The following is a 26015-nucleotide window of genomic DNA, read 5'->3' as shown; positions in this document are numbered from 1 at the left end:
CTGAATTCCACTTGACCGTCTGGTTTGTTTGTTGAAGGGACGATGCAAAAATTACAATACCCTTTGTAAAATTATTTTGTGCGAACAAGCACAGTACTTGTAATGAAATATAATATAATTGTCAAAATAATACTAAAAGGCTTAAAACTAAACGGTAATGTAAAATATTTTGTAGAAAACCAATTTCAAGACAAATTATTCTCTCAAAAGAAAGAATCCGATCTCTTTGAACTTAAAAATTGGAAAGCGCAATCTTTAGAGCCTCGGGCCTATTACGTTACAAACGAATTTCTATCAAATATTTAGAATCGTAATTGTTGTACTTGAGTGTAAGCCGGCTTTAGAAGAAGCTCATGCGATTTTTCTTTCGAAAAACAACTTTCGTTTGGTGTTAATTGAACTTCAAACCGTCTGTCATATAAAGTCTGGTCTAGTTTACTATTGCATTATTATGTACTATCATTATTATATATTAATATTACGTTTACTAATTAGAATGACATTTACTGGTGGCAGGACTTCTTGTGAGTCCGCGCGGGTAGGTACCACCACCCTGCCTATTTCTGCCGTGAAGCAGTAATGCCTTTCGGTTTGAAGGGTGGGGCAGCCGTTGTAACTATATAGTACCTTAGAACTCATATCTCAAAGTGGGTGGCGTATTTACGTTGTAGATGTCTATGGGCTCCAGTAACCTCTTAACACCAGGTAGGGTGTGAGCTCGTCCACCAATATAAGCAATAAAAAAAAAAAATTAGAATTATTTATCCAAGACACCGTAGCGAAGAGATAAGTATTTTAATTTTTTAAATTGAAATTCACTTGTCCTCCTTTTAGTTCGTCCACTTTACATGTCCTCAGTTTTCATTTCACGATACACTCGAGTTGTGACAACACACAAACAAAAATCAGAGAAAAACAACATAACAAAATAATTACATGAATATACTAAAAGAACAGTGGATTGTGTAATTGTAAATTATCGTTTCTTTAAGCTGTCTCTGAGAACAGAACTGATATTTTTCATACAAGGTACGTACTCATATCACCATTATTATGTAATAGAAACACGCCGAATATTTCGATTCGCCACATTATTAATGAATGTAAAATTTTCTTGTAAAATTTAAATCTTCTATCTTGGAGAAATCGTGAAAACATTATTATTAATATATAAAACCGTATGATTCTTAAGGAGACAACTTAAGTTCTGAATTGTTAATCACGTACTTAAGATAAGCGTAATGCATCATCAAAACCTTAACAAACATATTGTCGTAATAGGTGCTGTAAAATTATATGCAATATTTTAAGAACTTCCTTTATATAAATACTTCCTTGAACGACTTTTCATAATGCCATTATGTGGTAAACTAACCTATATATGACGCGCAGTGCATTCGTATCAACTGACATGAGTGCGTCGGTGTTTGAATCCCGCAGGCACGTAACAATTCTTCTAATACTTACATACTTAATATTTCACGTATGTCTTCCGCGATGAAAACATGAAATCTATAAATATAAAAATTAATTGCTGTTTGTTAGTCTCGCTAACCCTCGAGAACGACTGGACCGATTTGGCTAATTTTGGTCTTGAATTATTTGTGGAAGTCCAGAGAGGGTTTAAAAGGTAGATATAATTAAGAAAATGCTCGGAATTAAATAAAAATAACAATTTTGTTTTCCTTTGATGTGTCTCCCGTCGGACGGATTCTTTTTGTTTGTTTTAAGTTTATTTTATAGAAAAGTTTAGGTATTTTATTTATCGATTGAGGCACTACGAATTCTGCCGGGTCAGCTAGTCGTGTAATAAAAACCAAACCCGCAAAAGTTATAATCTGCACAATTACTCGTGGTAGGGTAAGTCTTATGGATCTTCTCAGTGGGTCGCGTTTCCGATCCGGTGGTAGATTCTGCGAAACACTGCTCTGGCTAGGGCCAGTGTTAGCAACACTCCCGGGTTGAGCCCTGTGAGGTCACTTACACGTCAAGGAGAAGCTGAAATTGCCTCTCAAGGTTATCAGCATAAGTAGGTCTTATGTCATAGGCAGGTATTATCGCACTGCTTATTCCTGCCACGAAGTACCAATGCGTCGTGTTTTGAAGGTAGCCATTTACTATATAAAGAACTGAGACTTAGTACTCATGTATCAAAGTCAATGCGTTTACATTGTTGATTTCTATGGGCTCCGGTAACCAGTTAATACCAGGTTTAAGCAATAAAAAAACAATGAAGCTACTTTAGTTATAAGTGAATATTAGTGTATTAAGATCATCACTTGAATGCCCTAACTAACCTTGAAACACGGACACACAAAGACAAATTACAATGTATTCAAAAAAAAACGGTTGGTTACGAAGATTTACATAAGAGGTTTGCATTGTATAAATCTCTTCAAACGTGACTTATTTACAAGTTCATTTCTAAATGTATCGTCAAATTTGTTTTTATAGAGCTGTCTTCGGAAACAATTTATAGTTTTGAATCTAATATTTTTGAATTCCTTTTTTATTTTTAGGTAGACGAATGAATGAGCTCACGGTCTACTTCGAGTAAAGTGTTTTCTGGAGCCCATTGGCATCTACAACGTAAATGCGCTACCCACCTTGATATTTAAGTTCTAAGGTCTCAGGATAATTACAACGGCTGCCCCATCCTTCAAACCGAAACGCATTACTGCTACACGGCAGAAATAGGCAGGGCGGTGGTACCTACCCGTGCGGACTCACAAGAGGCCCTGCCACCAGTAATTACGCAAATTATAATTTTGCGGGTGTTGATTTTTATTACACGATATTATTCCTTCACCGTGGAAGTCAATCGTGAGCATTTGCTAATGTATATGTTAATCATGTATAACGGTTGTCGCAATGTAATATCTCACAATAATAAAAATAAAAAGATTTGTTCTTCATTTACGACACACGTAGAATAATCATCTTTTACTAAAATATACTCCACCAGCAGATAATCTAGTCCAGTAGACTTTTAGAAATTTAAAACGTGACCGCAATAAATGTTCCCTTATAGACAATTAGAGAAGTCGTTGGAAGGTCGTGACCTCTTATTAACATACATATTAAGTCAGAAGAAACGAAAAGACCAGCCTGCTCCTGATTTACGATCTTAAAGAACGAAATCGATTTATAAGGACGTTATCGTGAAAATAGGCTGAAATTCAAATTGTGTGGTTTATCACTATCAAGAAAGCAAAAATTGATTTAGTCGGCACAGAACCGGCGAGAGTAAATTAGGTTTTTTTTTTTTGTAACTATAAATAAATTTACACACGTCTTGCATATTTTACTTTTTGGATAAAAAATGGCTTGTACAATGAGTTATAACATTCTCATTTATTTTTCTATTTGAATTTGGTTTGGCCATCAGTATCATTATCGTAAAAGTAGTAATGATTTTGTCTTTGTCTCGAAAAAACTCAACAAAATACTAAAATATAATATCTATTAGGGTGTGAAGTTACGATGTGCGCGTATTTATTTTTGGAGCGAAGTTCCTTATGGGACGATGCGGAGGGGTACCCTAGTCGGGTAAAAACGTCCGTAACGTAAGAATTTTATTAGTAATGCACGCCATGCATATCTATAACATAAATGAGCCACCCACCTTGAAATATAAGTTCTAAGGTCTCAGTATAGTTACAACGGCTGCCCCACCCTTCAAACCGAAACGCATTACTGCTTCACAGCAGAAATTGGCAGGGTGGTAGCACCTACCCGTGCAGACACACAAGAGGTCCTACCACCAGAGCATATAATATGTATGTGCTCTGTTGCCTTCTGTATACTCAATGGGTCATATTCAACGTGTCGACATTTATTGTTTCTATTTATTATGTTATTGTAACGATTTTCAGATATAAGCTCAAATGGAGGTGCAATTGGAGGAAGCGCTTGATCTAGTCGGTAGCTAAATTTGAAATTTTACCTAAACTCATAACCTAGAACCAACTTGAAATTCTTTTGAATTAAATGGCAGATCAAATTTTGTTTGTTAATTCAACAACCTCATGGTTTTCAACTTAAAATTTCTCGCATCTCGCGTTTTTTTGGTTAGAAAGGTGGGCTTTGAGCTCGTCCACCCATTTAAGCAATAAAAAAAAATCGAACACTTCAGTTTTTATAGTCACGAGCGTCGAAGCGTGACGTTTGATATTGAATATAAGATTGATAATCCCATCTTTTATATTTTATTTTATATTATTTTAACAAGAAAGTACTTAACTTGGTTTCTTTATTGAAATTTATCAAAAGTCACGATTGGCACTGTGGTAAAATTAAAAAAAAAAATAATTCTCCTCTAGGTCACAGCCGACACAATGTGCTAATATTGATTGTGAGCAGTACAGTACATTTGGCAGCCGTCTTAGATCTACTTGGGTTTTGTGTGCTAGTACCAGCGGCTAGTTGCGATTTGAAACTTGACTTGATGGAGATTGGTATGTTAACTTCAGTTCCTTTTGCTGGTAAGTCTTATCATTTATTAACTGCTTGATTCTATAGGCAATTTATTGATAATACCTATTGGAATGTAACAGAACGGAATGATCATTTAAGGTATTGAAGATTTCAAATACTTCTATGAATTGAATAATTCGGTTTCATGCAAGCGTAACAAAAATTGCACCTGTTTTTTTTTAACGCTTAGGTATTACGGATATTTACGGATACCTGGTCGAGGGGGGTAACGGACTGGGTTATGTGGGACTCCGACGCCTCTAGAGAGGAAGAGGGGGAGAAGAGAAGGACTGCGGTCCTCCATCTCCCCTAATTTCGCACAGCAGACCACGCCTTGAAAATGGTGCGGGAGGCATTTGCCCCGCAGAACTGACTACCGACTAAGCCCCATCGAGCTCCACCACACCGGCTACGCGAAACCTATAGTACCGCAGTGCGCGCCGAAAGTCCTGCCTTCGCCGGTACCCGTCTTGATGATAAGGATCTCATCCCAGGGAAAATCCCGGAGCGACGCACAGGAGCAATTTTGCACCGCTACGCCACAATAAAAAAAATGTCACCTAGAAGTAGACAAATTTAAATTTTACTTTTATCTGTAAATACATTTATGTACATTTAATATCTGTTTCGAATGTTTCGTGGCATCTGTTTATGTGTGCAAATAGCATACTTTCTTTTTACACTTTAATCCACATTTTCACTTTTAGGTTACTTGTCAGCATTACCTTGGGGCTACTACGCAGATACCCAGGGCCGACGAAAAGCAATAATCGTATCTACAATAGTAGGATCAGCTTTAGCTATTGTTACCAGTTTTTCATCATCATTTGAAATGATGCTTATTTTAAAACTAATTGGATGCAGTTTGTGAGTTTTTTAGTATATTAAATAAAGTAATTACGAAATTTTTCCGCTTTCATTTAAATTTCTGATTATTGACTTTTTTTGCTTATATGTGTGGACGAGCTCACAGCCCACCTGGTGTTAAGTGGTTACTGGAGCCAATAGACCTCTACAACGTAAATGCGCCACCCACCTTGAGATATAAGCTCTAAAATCTCAGTATAGTTACAACGGCTGGCCCGCCCTTCAAACCCAATTTTGCTTTAGGCAATTGCGCATACGTACAATTATTATTATTTCGATATTAAACTTCTTTTGATTGCTTAGTCACTGGGGCGTGTAGAGTTCATCCATCCATCCAGAAAGTCTTTATGCTATCTTCGTTCATCCATCAGCTAAATAAAAGCTGCCGCTCGATAATTGGTGTCTTCCTCCTTGCGTCATTCTCCTCATTACTCATGAGGGTCGTTACTTCCACGCTGCATCAGTCTTTTTTGTACGATTGCTCTCCATCCGTTGCGATCCTTGGCCTCGTGGAAAGCATCGAGGAATTTAATGTCTAAACAAGACCGAATTTGGTCCGATCATATCGTGGGACTGCGCCCTCTGGGACGTTTGCCCTCTATCTTGCTCTTGAAATACTAATTGTGTAACGATTGATAATTATTTTTCATGAATAATTACTAAGTCGACATATTATGTAACTCAATAGATGCACACAAATATGCACTTTTGAGATATAGCTTAGTAATTGTTCAATAAAAAAAATATGTGTTTTTATTTAACTCATTATTTTTCCTGCAACACACTAGCAGGATTTGATCGGAATTATTACCTCGAAATAAAAGTATCACTACAATACTTGACAATACAATTAACACATGACATACAAATACAATTAACTTCACATTATATTAAAATTTCTCTTAAGTAAAACTTGTTTTTAAATGTCCCATTAAGACTTGCAACCAAATGATTTTGCATAACAGTTTCAAATATTTTCCCAACGCTATCAGAATCTGTTTTCTTTTCCAGCTCAACTGCATCCATAACTCTTACTATAACATATCTCGGGGAATGCACCGGAAGCAGACACAGGAACAAATACATCTTCATTATGAACAGTTTCAACCTTGCCTCTGATTTTACATGCTACGGTAGATTTTCATTTTATTGCTTCGAAATGTTAATAAATCTAAACAGATATTAATTTTGTTCAGTGACACGTCATACGAAATATTCTGAAAGTGGAAGCTATCTTGGCCGTTATTAGAACTAGCCGGAGGAGGTTGGGCTAACACATTCAACTTCTTATATATACATATGTTATCGTATTATCAGATAAATAACTGTAAATTATCAGTACATTAATTGGTCTGACTACAACCCCAATTTTGTTTTAAATGTGAAATTTAGCTACTCTACTCATCGCAACTTTTTCAGCAAAATTATTGTAAAACTTTTGATGGAATTTTTCTATTGCAGCTTTAGCCTACGGTATTCTTCGTCTGGAATTTAACATCGCCATTCCGTGGCTTTCCACCACGTACCGTCCATGGCGACTGCTTGCTTTGGTCATGGCGTTGATGCTGGCGGTAGGGGCTGTGATGATGCTGTTCGCTTTTTAATTGTTTATGACGTAACCGGGTGAATGACCTAACGAATCACCTAGTGTTAAGAGTAAATACCCTCACTTTTGAAACTTCAGGTCTACTTCTCTAACACCACTCCGTTTTTTCTTAATCGTGGAAAACAGTATGAATTAAATACTTATCTTACTAGGAAAATTGGTACCTCCTACCCGCAGGAATCGCATCTCCTATAATGAATACACAGGACTTCTTGTGGCCTAAAGAATCACGACGACTTATTAAGCTTGCTTTTTGTACGGACTCGTCGCATACTTTACGTGTACACATTTTACGCGAAACATATTTTCATTATACACTAGCTGACCCGGCAGACTTCGTAGTGCCTCAATCGATAAATAAAAGACCTAAGATTTTGTGTAAAATAAACTTACAACAAACAAAAGGAATCCGTCCGACACATCAAAAGGAAAATAAATTTGTTATTTTTATTCAATTCCGAGAATTTTCATATTTATATAACTTTTAAACCTTCTCTGGACTTCCCCAAAAAGATCAAGACCAAAATTAGCCAAATCGGTCCAGCCGTTCTCGAGTTTTAGCGAGACTAACAAACAGCAATTCATTTATATATATATATATATATATATATATATATATATTACATATTTAAAAGCAAAGGAATTATAAAATACATATTTTTAAATACACCCCACGAAAATGAAACCCCACCAATTACGACGTTTACGACACAAGCGATGAATTAAAAGTAATTCTGATTGTAGTCGAATGTTTTAAAACTTGAGTGTAACTAATATCAAGTGACTTGAATTCAGAAACTTAGGTTGACACTCCACGAAGTTTCATACTTAATGAACCAGAATTACGTGTCGAACTATTTCGTTTCCACTTAAGAAATGATTTTGAAACGAGGCTATAATTTAAAGGTACAATTTACAGTTTTAGCTCTGACAACTATGAATAATTCGTTGTTTTAAAATAAACGTTATCTATTGCAGGTGTGTGGTGTAATTTAATTTTTAATTTTTATCATCATCATCATCATTATCATCATCAGCCTTTATCTGCCCACTGCTGGACATAGGCTTTCCCTAATGCCTTCCACAGAACGCGGTCCTCCGCCTTCCTGCATCCAACGACTTCCCACCGTGCGCACTAAGTCGTCAGTCCACCTGGTTGGAGGACGCCCCACGGTCCTGGTACTCATCCGTGGCCTCCATTCGAGGACTTTCCTCCCCCACCTGGCGTCGTTGGTTCGACAGACGTGACCGGCCCATTGCCACTTTAGCCTGCTGACTTTGAGAACTATGTCGTCGACTTTGGTTCTCCGCCGAATTTCTTCGTTCCGGATTTTGTCCCTTAGAGATATACCGATAATAGCTCTCTCCATTGTCCGCTGTGCGACTCTTATGTTTATGTGCTTTATTTATTAATTAATGCCGGGTAGACCTCGATTTAGTACGCGTTCTTTGTGTAAAAAAATTGTTCGAAGTTTCGATTTCTTTTATTTTTATTTTTATTGCCCTTGTAGGCAAGCATACAGTCCACCTGTTGGTGAGTGGTTGCCGTCGCCCATGGACTTCAGCAATGCCAGAGGCAGAGCCAAGCCGCTGCCAACCGATATCTTGTTGTTACAAAACTAAGTAGGGACCTAGAGTAGCTATTCCTTTTTTAAATCGCGTCACTGTTTCGCGCCATAATAGCTTGGTTTTAAATACGCCTTACGGTATTATTTATTAACGGTAAATACGCCTTATTTAACGGTATATGCGTTTATTTTAGCTAAGATCTTTGATGACAATCGACCATGTAGCGCTGAGGGTGAAGCCAACCTTCTGGAGTTCGGTTGTAGCACAGACGATACCGATATTCAAGCCTCCTTTAGTTTTGAAGACACTCCAACTTTTCTTCTTAATGTCAGTCTGCTTAAGCACGTGAGTACCTATTACTTCTGAAGTTGAGAGGTAAATTATTTTTATTATTTTTATAGTACTGGTGATAGGACCACTTGTGAGTCCGCGCGGATAGGTACCACAGCCCTGCCTATTTCTGCCGTGAAAAACAAAAAAAAAATTGTACAGACGTATGTACACCGGCATCCACTTCGAGAAATAAGGTCTAAATCTCAATTGCATAGCAGTTCTATCCTTCAAGCTGGAATTCGTGACTGCTTCTCCGCAGAAATAGACAGGGCGATAGTGGCTAGTGCGCGTTTACAAACCCCGGTGTATTCTAGAATATTCCGTATTATACATGAATTTGAGGATTTACGCAAATCATGGCAAAACGGCAACGATATTTCTCTGGTTTCTTACAAGTGGCAGCCATGTAATTAATGCTAATTTTACCCTTTATTCCCGTGTCTACAAATTTATTTTACCAATTTTCCACGCTTGCAGATGTTGATTGCCGTATCGGTATCTATTGTTGTTTCGATCACGGAGTCCAGGTACAGTTCACGAGTGAAGTCAATAGTTTTGTAGTATATTGTATGAATGCCGATAGAGTTCCAATTTTCTATGATATCGCATTTTCTTCGTCTTTTGAGAGTCTTTTTTTTATATACAGAAGAAAATCAATGGATCCCCACCCGCGCGGCGAATATGTGGGTATGTGGGAGCTGAACCTCAGTAAAAACTCCTGCCGCTCACAGCCGACGCCTTACCCCGAACCGGGGCGAAGCCCAGTCAGGGCCACTGAGACGGCGACACAGAGTTGACGTAGAGCATATTACATCCATCCCGCCGTCCCCCAGACGCCGGTCTGGCGGCCACCTGAGTCACGACCACCGGTTCCCTCGGTGGACAGACCGAGAGCCCGCCTTGATGGTGCCGCACTCCACCTTCGCCCGGAGCGGTCGGGGAACACGGTCTACCATCACTTGGCTGTCTATTACAGGCGAGCGTGCAATGCACGCTGGCCCACATTTGGGTCTCTCTCCACATAAAGCGGGTAGAGCCCGAAGCTATTAGGGGGCCGGGTCACGGATGGGACCTCGGTCCCGACCCCCTGCTCGACGGTAGTGGATTTTTGCGTAGTGAGGAGAGCTTTGCCATCCACTCACAAAAGTCGAGCACAACCTAACAAGACTCGTCGCCGCCAAGCATCGCCAGGCAGCGACAAGTCCGGTCCTATCTTTGCGACCAAGACACGGCGCTGCACCTCCTAAGTGGGGCATACAGCGAGCGTATGTTCCGCCGTGTCCAGGTCGAGTCCACAATGGTGGCACCTTGTCGTTGGCTCAGCTCCTATCCGGTGCAGGAGCTTCCCGAAGCATCCGGGCCGGTCAGCACCTGCACCAGACGAAAGACGTCTTCCGCCACGATTCACCCAGTCATCAAAGACCGGGTAAACCGCCTCAACAGTCCGTGGACGCCACATGGGGTTGGTCTCGACTTTTGAGAGTCTTAGGCATAATTAAAACATTTTTTATGGTTTATCCTACTTTATAGGTGTGTTCCACTTTAACGTGAAAGTAGGTTTAATTAAACTATATGACGTTCAATGCCTCTGCCCTTAAAATTTTAATTTAAATCCATAAATAAGACAAGAAAATTTAAACAAGAAGTAAAGTATAGTAAAACCTTTTTACCTTTACAATTTTCTTCGCCAACTCTTTGAAAGGTATTATGGTAAAATAGCATTGTAACTCGTATATGTAAATGTTTCTCCGAACAAGAATTTTCGTAATGGAGTAAAATCTTATTCTAGACTTTATTATGTTAGCTCTTCGAATATGAATGATAAATGTTGTAAGGAAAGTTTATTATTATATAAAGTCTGATATTTCTCTACTCATATATTCTGTAAAAAGTTACAGAAATGTCTCTAACGGTCAGGTATGTATGAGACAAATTGTAGTCTCAATTACATCGCTATGCCCAACAGCTGTCCTACTGCCGTATTACGGCATTAAAATAGAATTAGAGTTGAGAAATACATATTTGGATAGGATGAGACTAGGAAAATCATCGCGACTACTGCTACCACCGGTCTTTTGCAGCGACGGAGTCGTTCAGGCGAAAACTACAACCTCCCGTTCATAACCGCAGACCGCAAAAGATTTCGACAGATGCTTCCGCTAAAAAAAGTGTAGGGTGCATGATATCAGTGGTTATAAATATTTTATGAACAAATATGAGTAAAAGGGCTATTTTGCTAATATCCTGAAAAGCACCCCACGCTTTTTTACAATAAAATCATTTTTCTTACACTGTTTTTGGAAAGAAGTTCCTTATGGGACGATGCGGAGGGGTATCCTTATCGGGAAAAAACGTCCGTAACGTAAGATTTTTATTAGTAATGCACACAGTGTACGACTTAACTTTGTAATAACGAAAAAAAAAACATATTTTTTTATCATTCATTGACCACGATCTTAGAGCTTTCCTTTGCGCAAAACACTAACTCTTATGCAAACAACTGTGAATGAAGTGTACCATAATAAGTTCGCACGTTACCGAATGACCGTGGGTTGTTGCGAAACCTCCAGTTTTATTTTGTTTATACCTCGAATAGAACTTAAAATTAATATTTTTATAATAAAGAACTTCGTTCCTATCCGGTCTCCCACGACAACACACATCTCTTAATTTAAATTTATTAAAATTTATTTTCTATTTTTTAGTTGGATTTTCTATAAAAGCGTATTTTGTTAGTTTTTTTAAACTATTATTTGTTCATATTAAGTTTCTTCAAATTTTCTGTTTTAGCAACAACGTTTTCTTCATGTGGTTTCCAACGATGGTGAATTCATTCTACTCATCAATGTCCGACACTCAATCGGGCTTCTGCGAGAAAATCATATCAAACCTTACGAATGAGATATCTGAAGACGTAAGTATTGTTACTTTGAAATTTTCGACATGTCTATATGTTAATTTTTTCTACTTTGCTAACGGTACATACTTTAAAGTCGTCCGTGATGAGGAAAATTGTATTAGAAATATCCTAAAGTGTAAATTGAAGTAGTAAAATGATAGTTCATTACGCTAATTAGCGGTTTGCCTGTGCAACTGGCATTGACGTTGTACACAGGCGTCGGTGGTCACTTATTCTCAGATGAGTCATTCACACGCTTTTCTTTCCTTTGGCTTCAGCTTAGCATCAGTTGGTTTTCGTTACCGTCAAAGTAGTTCCAACTTTAAAATAACGTAATGTATTTTTGGGGTAACGACAATGGTGGTAGACGGACAGTCCAAATGTTCGGAACTTGCATATATAAGCATATAAGCCTATAAGCCTATAAGCATGTAAGCATGTAAGCCTATAAGCATGTAAGCATGTAAGCGCGTAAGCATGTAAGCTTATATTGAAAATGTCGTTAACGAGATTCAGGCATCTGTAAAATATCTTGTGTTCTGTGACAGCCGCTCACTACTTAATATATTTTATGTAAAAAATATCGAGAAGCTGTACTAAGAATTTAAGACTGAAGATTTTTACTGGTGGTAGGACCTCTTGTGAATCCGCAAGGGTAGGTACCACCACCCCGCCTATTTCTGCCGTGAAGCAGTAATGCGCTTCGGTTTGAAGGGTGGGCCAGACGTTGTAACTATACTGAGACCTTAGAACTTATATATCAAGGTAGGTGACGGCATTTACGTTGTAGATGTCTATGGGCTCCGGTAACCACTTAACATCAGGCCGTGAGCTCATCCACCCAACTAAGCAATAAAAAAATGAAATTAAAATATCAGAAATATTTCAGATGTCGTAATAACAAAAGCATTGTACCATACATACCTATTATAATAATAATATGTAAGTAATGAAATGTCTTAATGTATATTAAGCATATTTCTAATAGTATCTTTAGAGGGGCCGCGATCACAACTGTCCGACAACATAACTCACTAGAGACTCGAGTTTGGATTTCGAAACAAGAAAAGAAAACTAATAACAATTCACTGAAAAAGTATAGGCTCTTCTAAATGTAAAGACTAGTTGACTCGAATAAGTCTAACGACTTTCGATTGTATAAATGTTCGCGAACAAACCGAAGTTCGGCGATTCAAACCATTAATTTTCTGTGCGACCGGAAAAGTTAGGCTCCGGGCACACTATTAACGGCAACTAGAGCATTTGGAGCTAGCGACTTACGAGCGAACCTGTTCTTAAAGACCTAAGCTTCGTCTATATGCTTTACGACGAAATTTACGCCTAAGACACTTTAAGCTCCAATACTTAAGTTGCTATATTATACTAGCCGTACTCGACCGCTTCGCTGGGCATTTAAAATTAACATTATTATTTATTGTCATTATTATCAGGGAGTCCAACACTCATATAAATATTAGCCTATCTATTAAGTACATGTATTTTCTACATGGATATCAACTTTCAAGTCAATCGCTTGCATGGTTCATCGTAAAAACCGCTGTAGATTTATTTATTTATATATTAATACGTGAAGCAAAAACTTTGTATCCCTTTTTACGAAAATTGCGCGGACGGAGGTGTATGAAATTTTCCACACTTAAAGAGAATATAGAGAAGAAGTGCACAATGCTAATATTTTTTTAAAATAATGCATAAAAGATACATTAAATCAATAAAGAAAACATTACACACACTACATACCATGTATTTGACGCACACACGCATGCATACTATTTATTGTCAAACTTTTGTTCTTGACGTCTGTTGTCAAATTGAGAATAGATTAAATATTGTTTGTCTTTATTAATATTTTTTTGTAGTGTAGTCTTGACGAAATTTGTGATTATAGAAGTATAAAATACAATCATAATAATGTACAAACTTACAATTCCAATTATAGTCGAATTTCGACTACTGCGGGACCTCTAGTTAGTATAGATTTGACAGACTGTCGCCCAACCCTCCTTGTTTGTTAAACTCAAATAAGACGAATGCCGTTTTTTTTCGGGCCGGAGCCGAACCTCCTACGACGTCCCCGCGCCTAAGGGGGCCCGCGGGGTATGTGTATGTGGGACTCGACGATCTGGTGATTTTGGGAGCAGACCGCGGATCCAAGGAGCTTTAAGGCCCTACCGCACTAAACGACTCCTCTGCACCTCCCCTCAGGTCGACCCAGAGGAATGTCATACGCCAACATCCAACAGAATTTGTCAAGCATTTTCGTGTTCGCCCGATTGGTACCAAAAAAAATCTGATATAACATTGCCATAACTGAGACTAAATAATGGTACAAACATTGGCCAAGCTGTCGCACGTCTGTTATCGGCGAGCTAAGTGCAAATTTGCTATCCATATTGCTATTTGTTATGAGGATCTACCAAAATCAATTTAATACAATACGAGAAGGCTAACTAAAAATTCGTCTAAAGCTATCAATTAAAGGAATTATCAATCAAAGGAATCAATCCTAATTTTTTTTTATTACTTAGATGGGTGGACGAGCTCACAGCCCACCTGGTGTTAAGTGGTTACTGGAGCCCGTAGACATCTACAATCTGCGCCACCCACCTTGAGATATAAGTTCTAAGGTCTCAGTATAGTTACAACGGCTGTCCCGCCCTTCAAACCGAAACACGTTACTGCTTAACGGCAGAAATATGCGGGGTGGTGGTACCTACCCGTGCGGACTCACAAGAGGTCCTACCACCAGTAAATTAAATTTTCTCTTGGAAAATCTTATGTTTTATTTCTTCTTTCCAGGTAATCTGTGATGATACAGTGGCAAACAACACCATCTATTCTGGCATGGCTTTCAGCGTTTTCTTTACTTTAGTCAATTTCTTGACCTCGAGACTGGCTAAATGGAGGAAAATTGTCTTGCTCTCGACACTTACTATATCGGGGATAAGTGCAGTATTAGTTGATATCATACACCAGCCTGTAGTGAGCATGATGCTCTTTATATTTATTCAGCTCTCTGGTATACTGACGGGAAACGTAGCTTCTTACTTCGTTGATTTGTATCCGACTTCTTATAGGTGAGTTGAAATTTGCTAGTGATGTGTAGTTTTTTTTTATGATGTTGACATTTATTTCCTTTTCATTACTGCGCCGTATTTTTCAAACGTGCCATGAAAATGAATTGTCCCCGACTTTAAACAATAGCCATTCCTTTAAATACTTCTAGACTTGATTCACAGTATGGAGTATAATTCGGTAAATTCTATTAAGGCATTGCTGATAGATGAATAACACTTAAAACAACATTGATTGTTATTATAAATTTGAAGCATATCGAATAATGGAATGATAGACCCACAATACTCTAATTTTAGGAATCTAACTTTAGAAAGCTCGTGCGTTTCTCGTGCGTGCGTTCCACGGTGCTTTTTCAAATAACTTTTTTGCCACGTAGCATCTGGTTTATGAATGAGTTCCCCTTCCACAGTGTTTCCCGAGCCTTATGACATGTCGTTCTTCAAACGAAGCTTGTGGAGAGTACTTAACGGTAGGCAGCGGCTTGGCTCTGCCCCTGGCATTGCTGACGTCCATGGGCGACGGTAACCACTGACTGTCAGTCTGGTCATCTGTCTACAAGAATAATAATAAAAAATCGGAGTTATAAAAATGTTAATAATTTTTTTTTTTAATTTTCTTCTACGTTTTTTGTCAGTTGTTAATTTAATTAAAACAACGTCTACGGTATGATCACGCGTTTTTTAATATCGTAATATTATTTCCGAAGTTTCGTATAATTTACATTACATTTTAGAAGAATAGAACTTAGTTATGATAAGATAACCACTGACCTAAGACCTGGTAAACCGTAAGCTCGCAATGTCTTTATAAAAACTATACTAGAAAGTGCAGAGAGCGCTAAACTATTTTTCCATTAGGAGTAACAAAATGCATTTGAGGCCGTCAGCGTAAAAGTGGCTTAAACTTACCATAGTTAGTATGGAGATAACGAGGCTAGAATTTACTTTTCCACTGCTTTGCAGGCAAAAAAAGTACGCGCAAAAATAATGTTTAAAATGCCATCTGTTATCTATGGTTGAAACTAGGTATAGGCCAGTTTTGCATCAAAATTTATTATGTTGTAAATACATGAGCACGAATATGAAAAATTGTGGGTTAAGCCACTTTTCTGCTGACGGTCTCATTTATCAACAGGGGTCTAGGTACAAGTCTTGGCTTGATGTGTGCAAGGATGACGTGCCTAGCCGGGGTCAACATTGTTGGAGGCACAATAGTTAGCCATTGCAGCATGACGTTCTTTGGATGGGCCGTTTTCGTACTCTGTAAGCTTGTTCATATAAAATTTATTAGATTATACACTTATTAACACGCTTGCTACTAGCTTGGTATATATGTGTGGGATCCTATATTCTATTTGGGCCAATGAAACAGTTGATTGTTTCACCCGATTTTAATTCCGTCTTTCTTATTACGAGGAAATAAAGTATACAAGTGTTTCGCCTTCGGAGTTACGCTGTCTACCGTTGCTTCTGGTAAATAACCTCATTCCTCCTCTCGCATAAAATAAAACGATGTGTCCAACGTTCATTCGCCGTCTCTCTTACTCTCTAACGCGACATCCTCTGCCTCTCTCACTCATTCATGCTCCTTATCTGTCATTCATTTACATATGTTTTTTTTTTGCAATACACAATACAATAATTTTATAACTTCGCTTCAATATGAACTGGTTGCAAAAAAAGATAAAGTAAATTCCTTCGTTCAGTTTGCTAATTAAGTTTTATTTATTTTTTAAGCTGAATAAACTATATATTATATAAAAATGAAACCCGTTTTCCGTTGTCACGACATAACATGAAAACGGCTTGACCGATTTGGCTAATTTTGGTCTTGAATTATTTGTGGAAGTCCAGAGAAGGTTTAAAAGGTATAAAAATATAAAAATTCTCGGAATTAAATAAAAATAACAATTTTGTTTTCCCTTTGACGTGTCCCCCGTCGGACGGATTCCTTTTGTTTGTTTTAAGTTTATTCTATATAAAAGTTTAGGTCTTTAATTATCGATTGAGGCACTACGAAATCTGCCGGGTCAGCTAGTAAATTATAATTGTTATGGACGGTTATGGTTGCCGCCTAAAGTCGCAGCCCAATTCAGATAAGTGAAGTATTGCATTAGCATTAGTACTTTTGAACGGGTTCCAGATTCCTTAGTGGCGATAATGGGATGTAGCGAGCACTGCGTACAGACCGTACTTTGCCTGTCTCGGTTACAAGAGGAAATTTAATTATTACGGGTTCTTGTTTCGTATTCCCGTGCTTCTTCTTTAAATAAACACTTTTGTTTTTGCAGGTGGTATAGCGGTCGCTTGGTTTCTGCCGTCCGACAAAAAACGAATCGAATTAATTAATGGAGTCTAGTTTCTCGTAATGGGTACCTATATACATAGTAAATCATACGTGAAGCAAAAACTTTGTACATTTTTTACGAAAATTGCGCGGACGGAGGAGTATGAAATTTCCCACACCTATAAAGAACATAGAGAAGGAGTGCAGAATGCCAATAAATTTTTAAAATTATTCATTAATTATTAATCATTAATTAATTATTCATTAAAATTATAATTTGCGTAATTACTGGTGGCACCTCTTGTGAGTCCGCACGGGTAGGTACCACCGCCCTGCCTCTTTCTGCCGTGAAGCAGTAATATGTTTTGGTTTGAAGGGTGGGGCAGCCGTTGTAACTGTACTGAGACCTTAGAACTTATATCTCAAGGTGGGTGGCGCATTTACGTTGTGGATGTATAGATAGATAGACCAGGTGGGTTGTGAGCTCGTCCACCCATCTAAGCAATAAAAGCAATAAAAAACAAAAACAAAAAAAAATCATACAAATACATTAAATCAATAAATAAAACATTGCACACACTACCGTGTATTTGACATACACACACATAATATACCTAGTCAGGTCATAAATTCTGTCACATGTTTAATGTAAAATAATTGAAACAAGTTTATTCATTATTTAACCACTCATATACCAAAATGAACTTAACAAAACATAGATTCTTATGACACTAAAGTTTATTCAAAATGACCTCCGTGATTTTGAATACAGGCCTTCAATCTGCGCGGCCAGTCGTCTATCGCAGCACGAACGAGGTCCATGTCAATATCGGCGGCTGCCTTAATCAAGGATGTCTTGAGTGACTCCAAATTGGGATGAGGCTTTGAACACGCCTTTTCCTCCAAATGTTGCCATATCTTGTAATCTAACGGATTTAAATCTGGACTGGAGGAGGGCCAGTCTTCGTGCCGGATGAAGTCGATTTCACGCGCCGCCAGCCAGTCTTGTGTGCTCTTCGCTCTATGAGCTGGCGCCGAATCTTGTTGGAATACCCAGTGCCTGTTATTGAACATGGTATGAGAAACAGGTTCCACAAGGTTCGTCAGGACTGTATTTTGATACACAACTGCATTCGTTTTTACACCTTTTTCACAAAAATGTACCTCTGTTAAGCCCCAATAAGAAACTCCCAACCATACCACGAGCGAGGATGGAAAATGACCTCGTTGGACACGCGGAATACGGTTGCTCGCTTCTTCACTACTGTGTGCGTACACCTTATCATTTTGTTTGTTGTAGCTCTCTTCTACGGTAAAAAATTTTTCATCCGAAAAAAGAATTTCCCGATATTTTTTTCCCGCGTACCACTTCAACAAAGCGCGGCATCTCTTCAGTCTCAGGTCCATTAGACGAGCATTCAAACGATGTCCTGTTTTTGAAGTGAAACTTCTTTATCGGCGTTGGAAAAAAATTTACCGTCACATTTTTCCGTTACGCGCCATCTTTTTTGTATTCATGTCTATGATAATAAAATCCTTTTGTTTAAACTTTATCTAATTTAACTTTTTTGTATTCATGTCTATGATAATAAAATCCTTTTGTTTAAACTTTATCTAATTTAACTTTATTTAACCAATTTCTAGAAAGTTGCATGTAGATCATTTTTCGAAAAATAAGGCCATAAAGAAGTTTCACTTCTTACGTGTGTACACTAGTACACGCACACATTTTTTCTTCGATATGCCCGAAGCCCTAAGTCTTCATTTAACACCCTTTTCACCGTGGTTCTGCTTAACCCCATCTGAAGGGCCAACAGTTTCTGCTTACGTTTGGGATTTCTTTGAATTCGCGCCTTCACAACTTTTATCACTGCTGGAGTCCTAACAGACCGAGGGCGACCACTTCTTGACCTGTCATCTACACTAGAGTCTTCATTGTATCGTTTGATGGTACGATAAACGATTTTTTTGGTTATATTCAAAATTTTCAGTATGTTAAAAATTTGAATTGGCGCGTAACCGCAACGATGCAACGCAATAACTGCAACACGGTCTTCTTTAAGCGTCCACTCCATATTTAAAAATGAGTAAAATTCTAAAAGTATACATTTTTATTTTCATGAACAATTCGAAATTCGAATTCAATAAAAAATTTTGTGGCCAGCATTCTAAAAGAAAAGTTTTTACTGTGTGACAGTACTTATGACCTGACTAGGTATATTATACTCTTTTGTTTATTGCTAAGCTCTGTGGTCTAATCGAGAATAGATTAATATTTTTGGTATTTAATAATAATTGTCTATAGTGTAGCCCTGGCAAAATATGTGATTATAGAAGTAAAGTTTTTGACAATAGTGTTCAAACTTATAATTTAAATTAATAATTATAGCCGATTTTCGACTTCTTTGGGACCACTAGTTATTGGTTAAAAACATAAAATGCAATAAAGGTTCAAATATTTTACTGTTCCATAAATGTCATTACGAATTTGTTTGTTCATGATTTATTATTAAGTTGGAAAACTTAAGTACCCCCTTTTGATTTCAAACAAAATGGTTTTCAGTCTACGCATAGTATTTATTTATAATAATATGTTTATTACCTTACCTATAAAATTTCATCTTTTATTATTTCTGCTTATTAACTATCCACTATTAAATACTCACAATACAATCTATTTTAATCTACTATTAATCAAAATGTGAGCTACTATAAAAAGCGGAAATACAGAAGTAGAAAATCGGAACATTGATTTTAGTGCCATCTATATTCGGCTGTAAGAACTACAAGGCGGCATTGTAATACCCAGTTTCACTTTTAATTAGTTTTTAAGTTGGGCGACAGATGGCAGGACCATCTATTAAAAAACAATTGTGAGAGTGTAACCCTACAAGAACAGATGGTGCTGTTTTAAAATCTATCTACTCGTACATTCAGAGATAGGTTTTTCTTTGCTCTTCGCAAATCGTGAAAACTAGTTTTTACGATTTAATATCGCATTGTTGCTGTCATAATATTACATCCGACGTTTGGAATTATTTACAGTTTTTGTAGTCACGGACAACTAAAGTTGTCCAGAGAATTACCATAAAAGTAGTTTTAAATTCATACATATTATGAGAACCTACACGAGAAATTTTGAAGAGGTAAATTGGTTTGTTTCTTTCCATGTCGATCAGTGAATTCTGACACTCGGTGAAAAGATTCTATAATGATTGTTAATATTTGATTAAAAAAAAAGATGTGTGGTGTCGTGGGACACCGGATAGGAACGAAGTTCCTTATTATGAAAATATTAATTTTAAGTTCTATTCGAGGTATAAAGAAAATAAAACTGGAGGTTTCGCAACAATCCACGGTCATTCGGTAACGTGCGAACTTATTGTGGTACATTTCATTCACGGTTGCTTGCATAAGAGTTAGTGTATTGCACAAACGAATTTTTGTACGTTATTACAAAATTAAGTCGTACACTGTTTGCATTACTAATAAAAATCTTACGTTACGGACGTTTTTTTCCTGTTAGGGTACCCCTACGCATCGTCCCATAAGAAACTTCGTTCCAAAAAAATGTTTTCATTTTGTCGACGACCAGAAAAAAAACTCTCATTTATAGCTAATTTTTCGCTGGCACTTTAACGGATTTACCAAAACCTTAGACGTTCTAGTATTTATTAAATAATCCAATTTTATAATGTTGTTTTCTTCATATCGAGTATCGGTGTTCGGTGAAAAACAATTAATGCTGGAGCGTATTTATGCTTATTGAATAAATCATTTTCTGCGTATCGATCCATATTTATCTAAAATATTCCATTTATTTTATGATCATCAAATACATGAAAAGACTATTTAGTTGTATTGGGAAAATTCATTACAATTCCTTTCAATAAGCTATTATTTGACATAGCAATATCCAGACTGACCTAAAGAGGTTTCTTTGTTACAATAATTGAAAACTTATATCCAATATTGCGTTATTGAGACATTAATATCACAAGTAATTAAACGAAAAACAAATACAGAATATATAGATATATTTTAGAAAACTATTTTATTTATACACTCATTTTGGTTTTGACACTATAAAATACATGAAGTCTTATTAAGATTCTTTGAAACTATCCAACATTTAATAGTCTGAAATGATTTTTTCAATTGACCGTGACGTCGTGGCCTCAAGGATAACGCTCCAAGTATGCTCGTATCGATTATGATGTTGAAATCTCCTAGGCTTATTTTCCTATTCAAATAAAAACTTCACACATAGTAATGAATAGATTCCACGGTGAAGAAATTATATCGTGTAATAAAAATCAAAACTCAACAAAAAGTGGTAATGTTAAAAACTTGGTGCACGTGTAAGAAGTGAAACTTCTTTTGGGTTATGTAGTATTGTGGTTTTAATTAATTATAATGATATGTAGTATTATGGTCTTAATTTTTCATCCTTAAATATATAACCGTCTTTTGTAATAGGAAATGCTCTGTATAAGAGAAACGACCAAGCTCGCTTTGACCTTTCCCTCTCTCCACGGTCGAGAGGTTCGCGAGACGCTTTGTCTATTTTCTTGCTCTTGCTATTCCTAAATTGTATCTTTTATCTCTAGCCGTAATGAATATGTCGCGAGTTAAATTTTCCTCTCAACGGACCTAAAGAAGTTTCACTTCAAATTTTTTTTTTCCTAATTGCTGTACAATTGTGACATAGACCTCAAATTTCAAAACGTGTGGCGACTATTCACGTTTCGAAGTTTATGGGGTACCAGAAACTACATTACAAGAGGTGGGCCATTACCTCCTTTACCTATCTAGCCAATAAGAAAATAACCTATTATTATGTAGCACATATTTGTCGTGACCCAAAACTAATCTGACTTGTTTTGTTATTTTCTTATTAAGTACCCTGGGATGCGTTCTTCGCAATTACCGTACTGAGTAAAGGTGAAAATCTACATAATCAACACGATTAAATCACTTTCGTATTATGCAAACGAAGGACCTGCATGCTTGGCTTTGTGGTAAATGGCAGTTTTATCTGTTTCCTGTATGACGAGTACATTGAGCTGTAGGGCTGCCTCAAATTTTGTGTTAACGAAATTCTATGAAGGCATTTAGTAGATATTTTTATTTTTTTATTGTTTTTTAATGCACAGGTGGGTGGAAGAGCTCACAGCCCACCTGGTGTTAAGTGGTTACCGGAGCCCATAGACATCTACAACGTAAATATAGTTACAACGCCTGGCACACCCATCAAACCGAAACGCATTACTGCGATACATGCACTAAATAGGCACGGTGGTGGTACCTACCCACGCGGACTTACAAGAGGTCCTAGCACCAGCAATTATGCAAATTATTATATATATATATTAGACAATAATATTCCTTCACCGTGGAAGTCAATCGTGAACATATTTTGTAAAGTACGTATTTCATTAGAAAAATTGGTAACAGCCTGCGGGATCGCTAGATACGAATGCACCGGAGGTCTTATCCTTTAGGCCACGACGACAAACCATCCATCTAAACCATTCTATCTATATTTCATTAGTTTTTCGTGTGCTGCATAGGAATGTTTGTGACGTCGTCTCGTTTCTACTTGGATAAAATTACAAATAAGTAAATAAAGAGAAGTCTGAAAATAGTGCCAGTGAGAGAGAAAATCAAGAGTTTAAGGTGAGCGTGGTAAGGGCATGTTAGTCGAAGAGAGAATGATCATGTGGTCAAAGTGAGCCTATGAAGATGAGCGGTAATGTAAGAAGAGGGCGTTTTAAAAAGACTTGGATGGATTGTATGAAAGAGGATGTGCGAGAGAAGAATGTGAGCGCAGAGATGACGTATGATAGGCCTGAATGGAAAAAGAGGACATGTTGGGCCGACTCCACTTAATATAGGATGGTTTATAGTTTATAGGACCTAACAGCAGAGGAACTGAAAATAGCTGTCAGCGACGCACTCCACCAAGCTACAAAACGGGATCGATGGAGACTGCTGGTTGACGGAATCGGACGGAGTCGCGATCCTCAACAATGAGGGACCGATTGAAGAGAGAGAGAGAGATAGTTAAGTTTCTCGCTAGATATGCTCAGTGGGTCGCAATTGTGATTCAGTGGTAGATTCAGCGAAGCACCGCTATTGCTAACGCAAATGTTAGCAATGGGTCTCAGGCTGAGCCTCGTGAGCTCACTTGAGCTAGAATAGCTCTTTAAGCTACTACTCTTAGTAGCTAGGTAAAAAAAATGTAGGTAAGAAGTTACTTATTCCGCTTCTTTTTTTGGTTTTCATGTCAATTCAATCGTTTTGGGGCTTAAGATTAGCGTTTTACTATTGTAAACATTGTCACTAAAATTTAGATATTTATTTATCAAAACAACATAAATAAATTACATTTTATCCCTTTTTTGTGTTTCTATAAAGTTTTATAAAATAAATATCAAAGTAATTTTATTATGCAGATTACCTTTAGTCAGTATAGTTATTGCAAAGAGTGCTTTCTAGGCTTTCTAGGAAAATAAAGAAGCAATTCCAATCAGTCTTTAGACATAACAAATAACAAGTTGAAAGCGACAACCATAAAACTGCGGTCATTTTCCGCGACACATCTTTGCGCGATAAGCAACATTGCGCAATTTGACACGCACCGCGCAGGACTCGAACAATCCAAAACATTACGCAACGCGTACGACAGAATTTATTACAACAGGTTCAATGAACTTAAGCTTTCTACGTGAGCATCAATACTAAAATGAAAGCCTCGAATTTTCCACAAAAATGGAATCAAATTTATCGGGCTATGAACAAATGAATCAACAGTGCCGTTGCGAAGAAAACATTCTTCATCTCTCGCTTCGGAGGTTTCAGTACCACATTGTAGTATTATTTTTCTAGGAAACCCTATTGAACGGAAACTTACAGGTATCTTCTAAGCTAAAAAAGAAAAGTTAGTTGGCGAACACAGTTAAAAAACTCGGTGAAGATTCTCCTATGGTCGATAAGTTTTATTTGCAATTAAAGAACAAGCAATGGACTTAAATTATGTTTTTTTCATTCGTTGGTGGTTTTTTATCGCTTAAAACAGATAAGAGAGCTCACAGTCCACCTGTAGCTACGTGGTTACCGGTATCCATTGACACGACAGCGTGGATACTGCCCACCTTGAGTCTTGAGATGTATGTCCCAATTGTATCCTCTCACTGTTCCCAGCTATTTATCCCGCACGGTGGTAGGATCAGCTTTCCTTACTTTACTCCTCCCCTTCGCTCTATCTTCGACATCCTCGTCAGCAACATTGCATCCCTTTTGTCCTTCAGCACTACTTCCTTTCGACCGGGGAGGTCTACCTGCTCTAGCAGTAGTGCCAAATTTACGAAATATCCTAATTAATTAATAATAACATTCAAATTTTTTGCGGCTTTGATTTTATTACACGAATTTATTCCGTCATCGTGTAAGTCGTTTGTGAACAAGAGTTAAGTACGTGTTTTATCATAAAAATTGCTATCTGCCTACAAGATTCCAGAACCGGTACGGTCGCATCGCTCGATACGAATACACCGGGCGTCTTATCCTTAAGGCCATGACGACTTTAAAAGCTGATGTTGAATAGTTACCATAATCCATAGAGAACACGACGTGAATGGCGCCAATGAGCCGGATACTCGCAGTTTAAGTCTCAGCCTATATGTTATAACGACTGTCTCAACTTCCGACGGATAAAATCTTTGGGGTAAAAATAAATAGCACGATGGTGTCCACCGGAGCAGTCTATTACAAAAGTTTATTCACGTTCAGTTTTTATTGCACTGCATCGCTCCTTCATCACGGAAGATGTTTTTGAACATGCTGACGTCTACCGTACGTAATGGCATAATGACCGACACGACCCTCAGTCACAAGTTTCGATTCCTTTTAAGAAGTGAGACTATGCTGTGCAATTATACCCAAGAAGATGCACTCGTGCATCGCAGATCCCGCCACCGGAGCAGACTTCATCCATACTATCAAGAACTGCTGCGTTCATCCACAGTGTCTCCCCAGTGATCTTTTTGGCCATGTAAACGTTCGAGTATAAATTCCCCTCCACAATCTTTCCCGAGCGCTATAACATTGTTACGCCGGTAAGAGTAACGCCATCTATCGCCGAGTAGCCGAACGAATATCGAAGGATCTAGTAACATCTAGAATGCTCGAGATGTACAACGCCATCTATTGTCAGATAGCGGAAACACACATCGAAGGTATTCGACTTGTGAGGAATGTTCTCGACGATTCTAGGGATGTCGTATCGACTGTAAAAGCGTTGCAAAAATGGCACGCAGTCAGTTAGTAATCGGAACTACTTGAAACGAAACAGTGAACGGATCACCTGAAGGAAAGCGGAAGAAGCAAATTAAGAATTTTAAAGAATTCTTTAAGTGTTTTAAGTGCAAATACAGTTTTAAGTGGTACTTTAGTGGAATTTTTATTTATTCCAAACTCCAATGCGTAACAGCATATTTTTCTTTGAACGAGGCTTGCAAAGAGTCCTCAGCAGTGGGCAATGACTGTGCCGCTGGTAGAAGTAACCTCGATGAGTCCAGTTACTACCTAGGATTAGGAAATCCATACGTTCTTTTCCTACCTATTCGCTGGTAGCTTAAGAGGCTATTCCAGCTACGCGTGGACGGGTAGGTGAACTCCCGGCTCGATCTGAGTGAATTTGCTAACACTTAACGGTAGGCAGCGGCTTGGGTCTGCTCCTGGAATTGCTGAAGTTCATGGGCGACGGTAATCAATTACCGTTTTGGGGGTTGATGCTTCCCGCTTCCGTAGGTTTAACCCGCGATTCCCTACAAGTAACCCCTGGGTGGTGCTAAACGGGAGCCGAAAACACAATCG

At 37.8% G+C, this 26015-nt stretch overlaps 1 protein-coding gene across 3 annotated transcripts; it reads left to right on the top strand.

Moving 5' to 3' along the window:
- Positions 1-854: 854 nt before the first annotated feature.
- On the top strand, positions 855-19881 carry LOC105841681 (putative transporter SVOPL). Of its 3 annotated transcripts, none has more exons than XM_021348266.3 (11): positions 856-1029; positions 3876-3920; positions 4323-4484; positions 5184-5343; positions 6355-6476; positions 6805-6914; positions 8712-8863; positions 11642-11765; positions 14571-14848; positions 15984-16111; positions 17140-19881. In XM_021348266.3, exons 3-11 carry the CDS (start codon positions 4448-4450, stop codon positions 17205-17207), a joined length of 1179 nt encoding a protein of 392 aa, XP_021203941.1. In that variant the 5' UTR covers positions 856-1029; positions 3876-3920; positions 4323-4447; the 3' UTR covers positions 17208-19881. The 3 variants fall into 3 exon arrangements, with proteins under 3 accessions (XP_021203939.1, XP_021203941.1, XP_021203937.1); XM_021348262.3 differs by having other exon boundaries at positions 3876-3924; XM_021348264.3 differs by lacking the exon at positions 15984-16111 and having other exon boundaries at positions 855-1029; positions 3876-3924.
- Positions 19882-26015: the final 6134 nt, after the last annotated feature.

This window comes from Bombyx mori, chromosome 12 (assembly GCF_030269925.1).
Source record: "Bombyx mori chromosome 12, ASM3026992v2".
Taxonomy (NCBI): domain Eukaryota; kingdom Metazoa; phylum Arthropoda; class Insecta; order Lepidoptera; family Bombycidae; genus Bombyx; species Bombyx mori.
The sequence above is the reverse complement of the archived record's forward strand: the minus strand, read 5'-3'. Positions and strand labels throughout refer to the sequence as shown.

Bases quoted from the DNA above. Each gene is read 5' to 3' on its own strand.
- LOC105841681 (XM_021348262.3), top strand. From the start codon at position 3,888: ATGGAGGTGCAATTGGAGGAAGCGCTTGATCTAGTCG. The intron at 6,477-6,804 runs GTAGATTTTCAT...TTTCTATTGCAG, and splicing joins CTCTGATTTTACATGCTACG to CTTTAGCCTACGGTATTCTT. The intron at 6,915-8,711 runs GTAGGGGCTGTG...CGTTTATTTTAG, and splicing joins TCATGGCGTTGATGCTGGCG to CTAAGATCTTTGATGACAAT.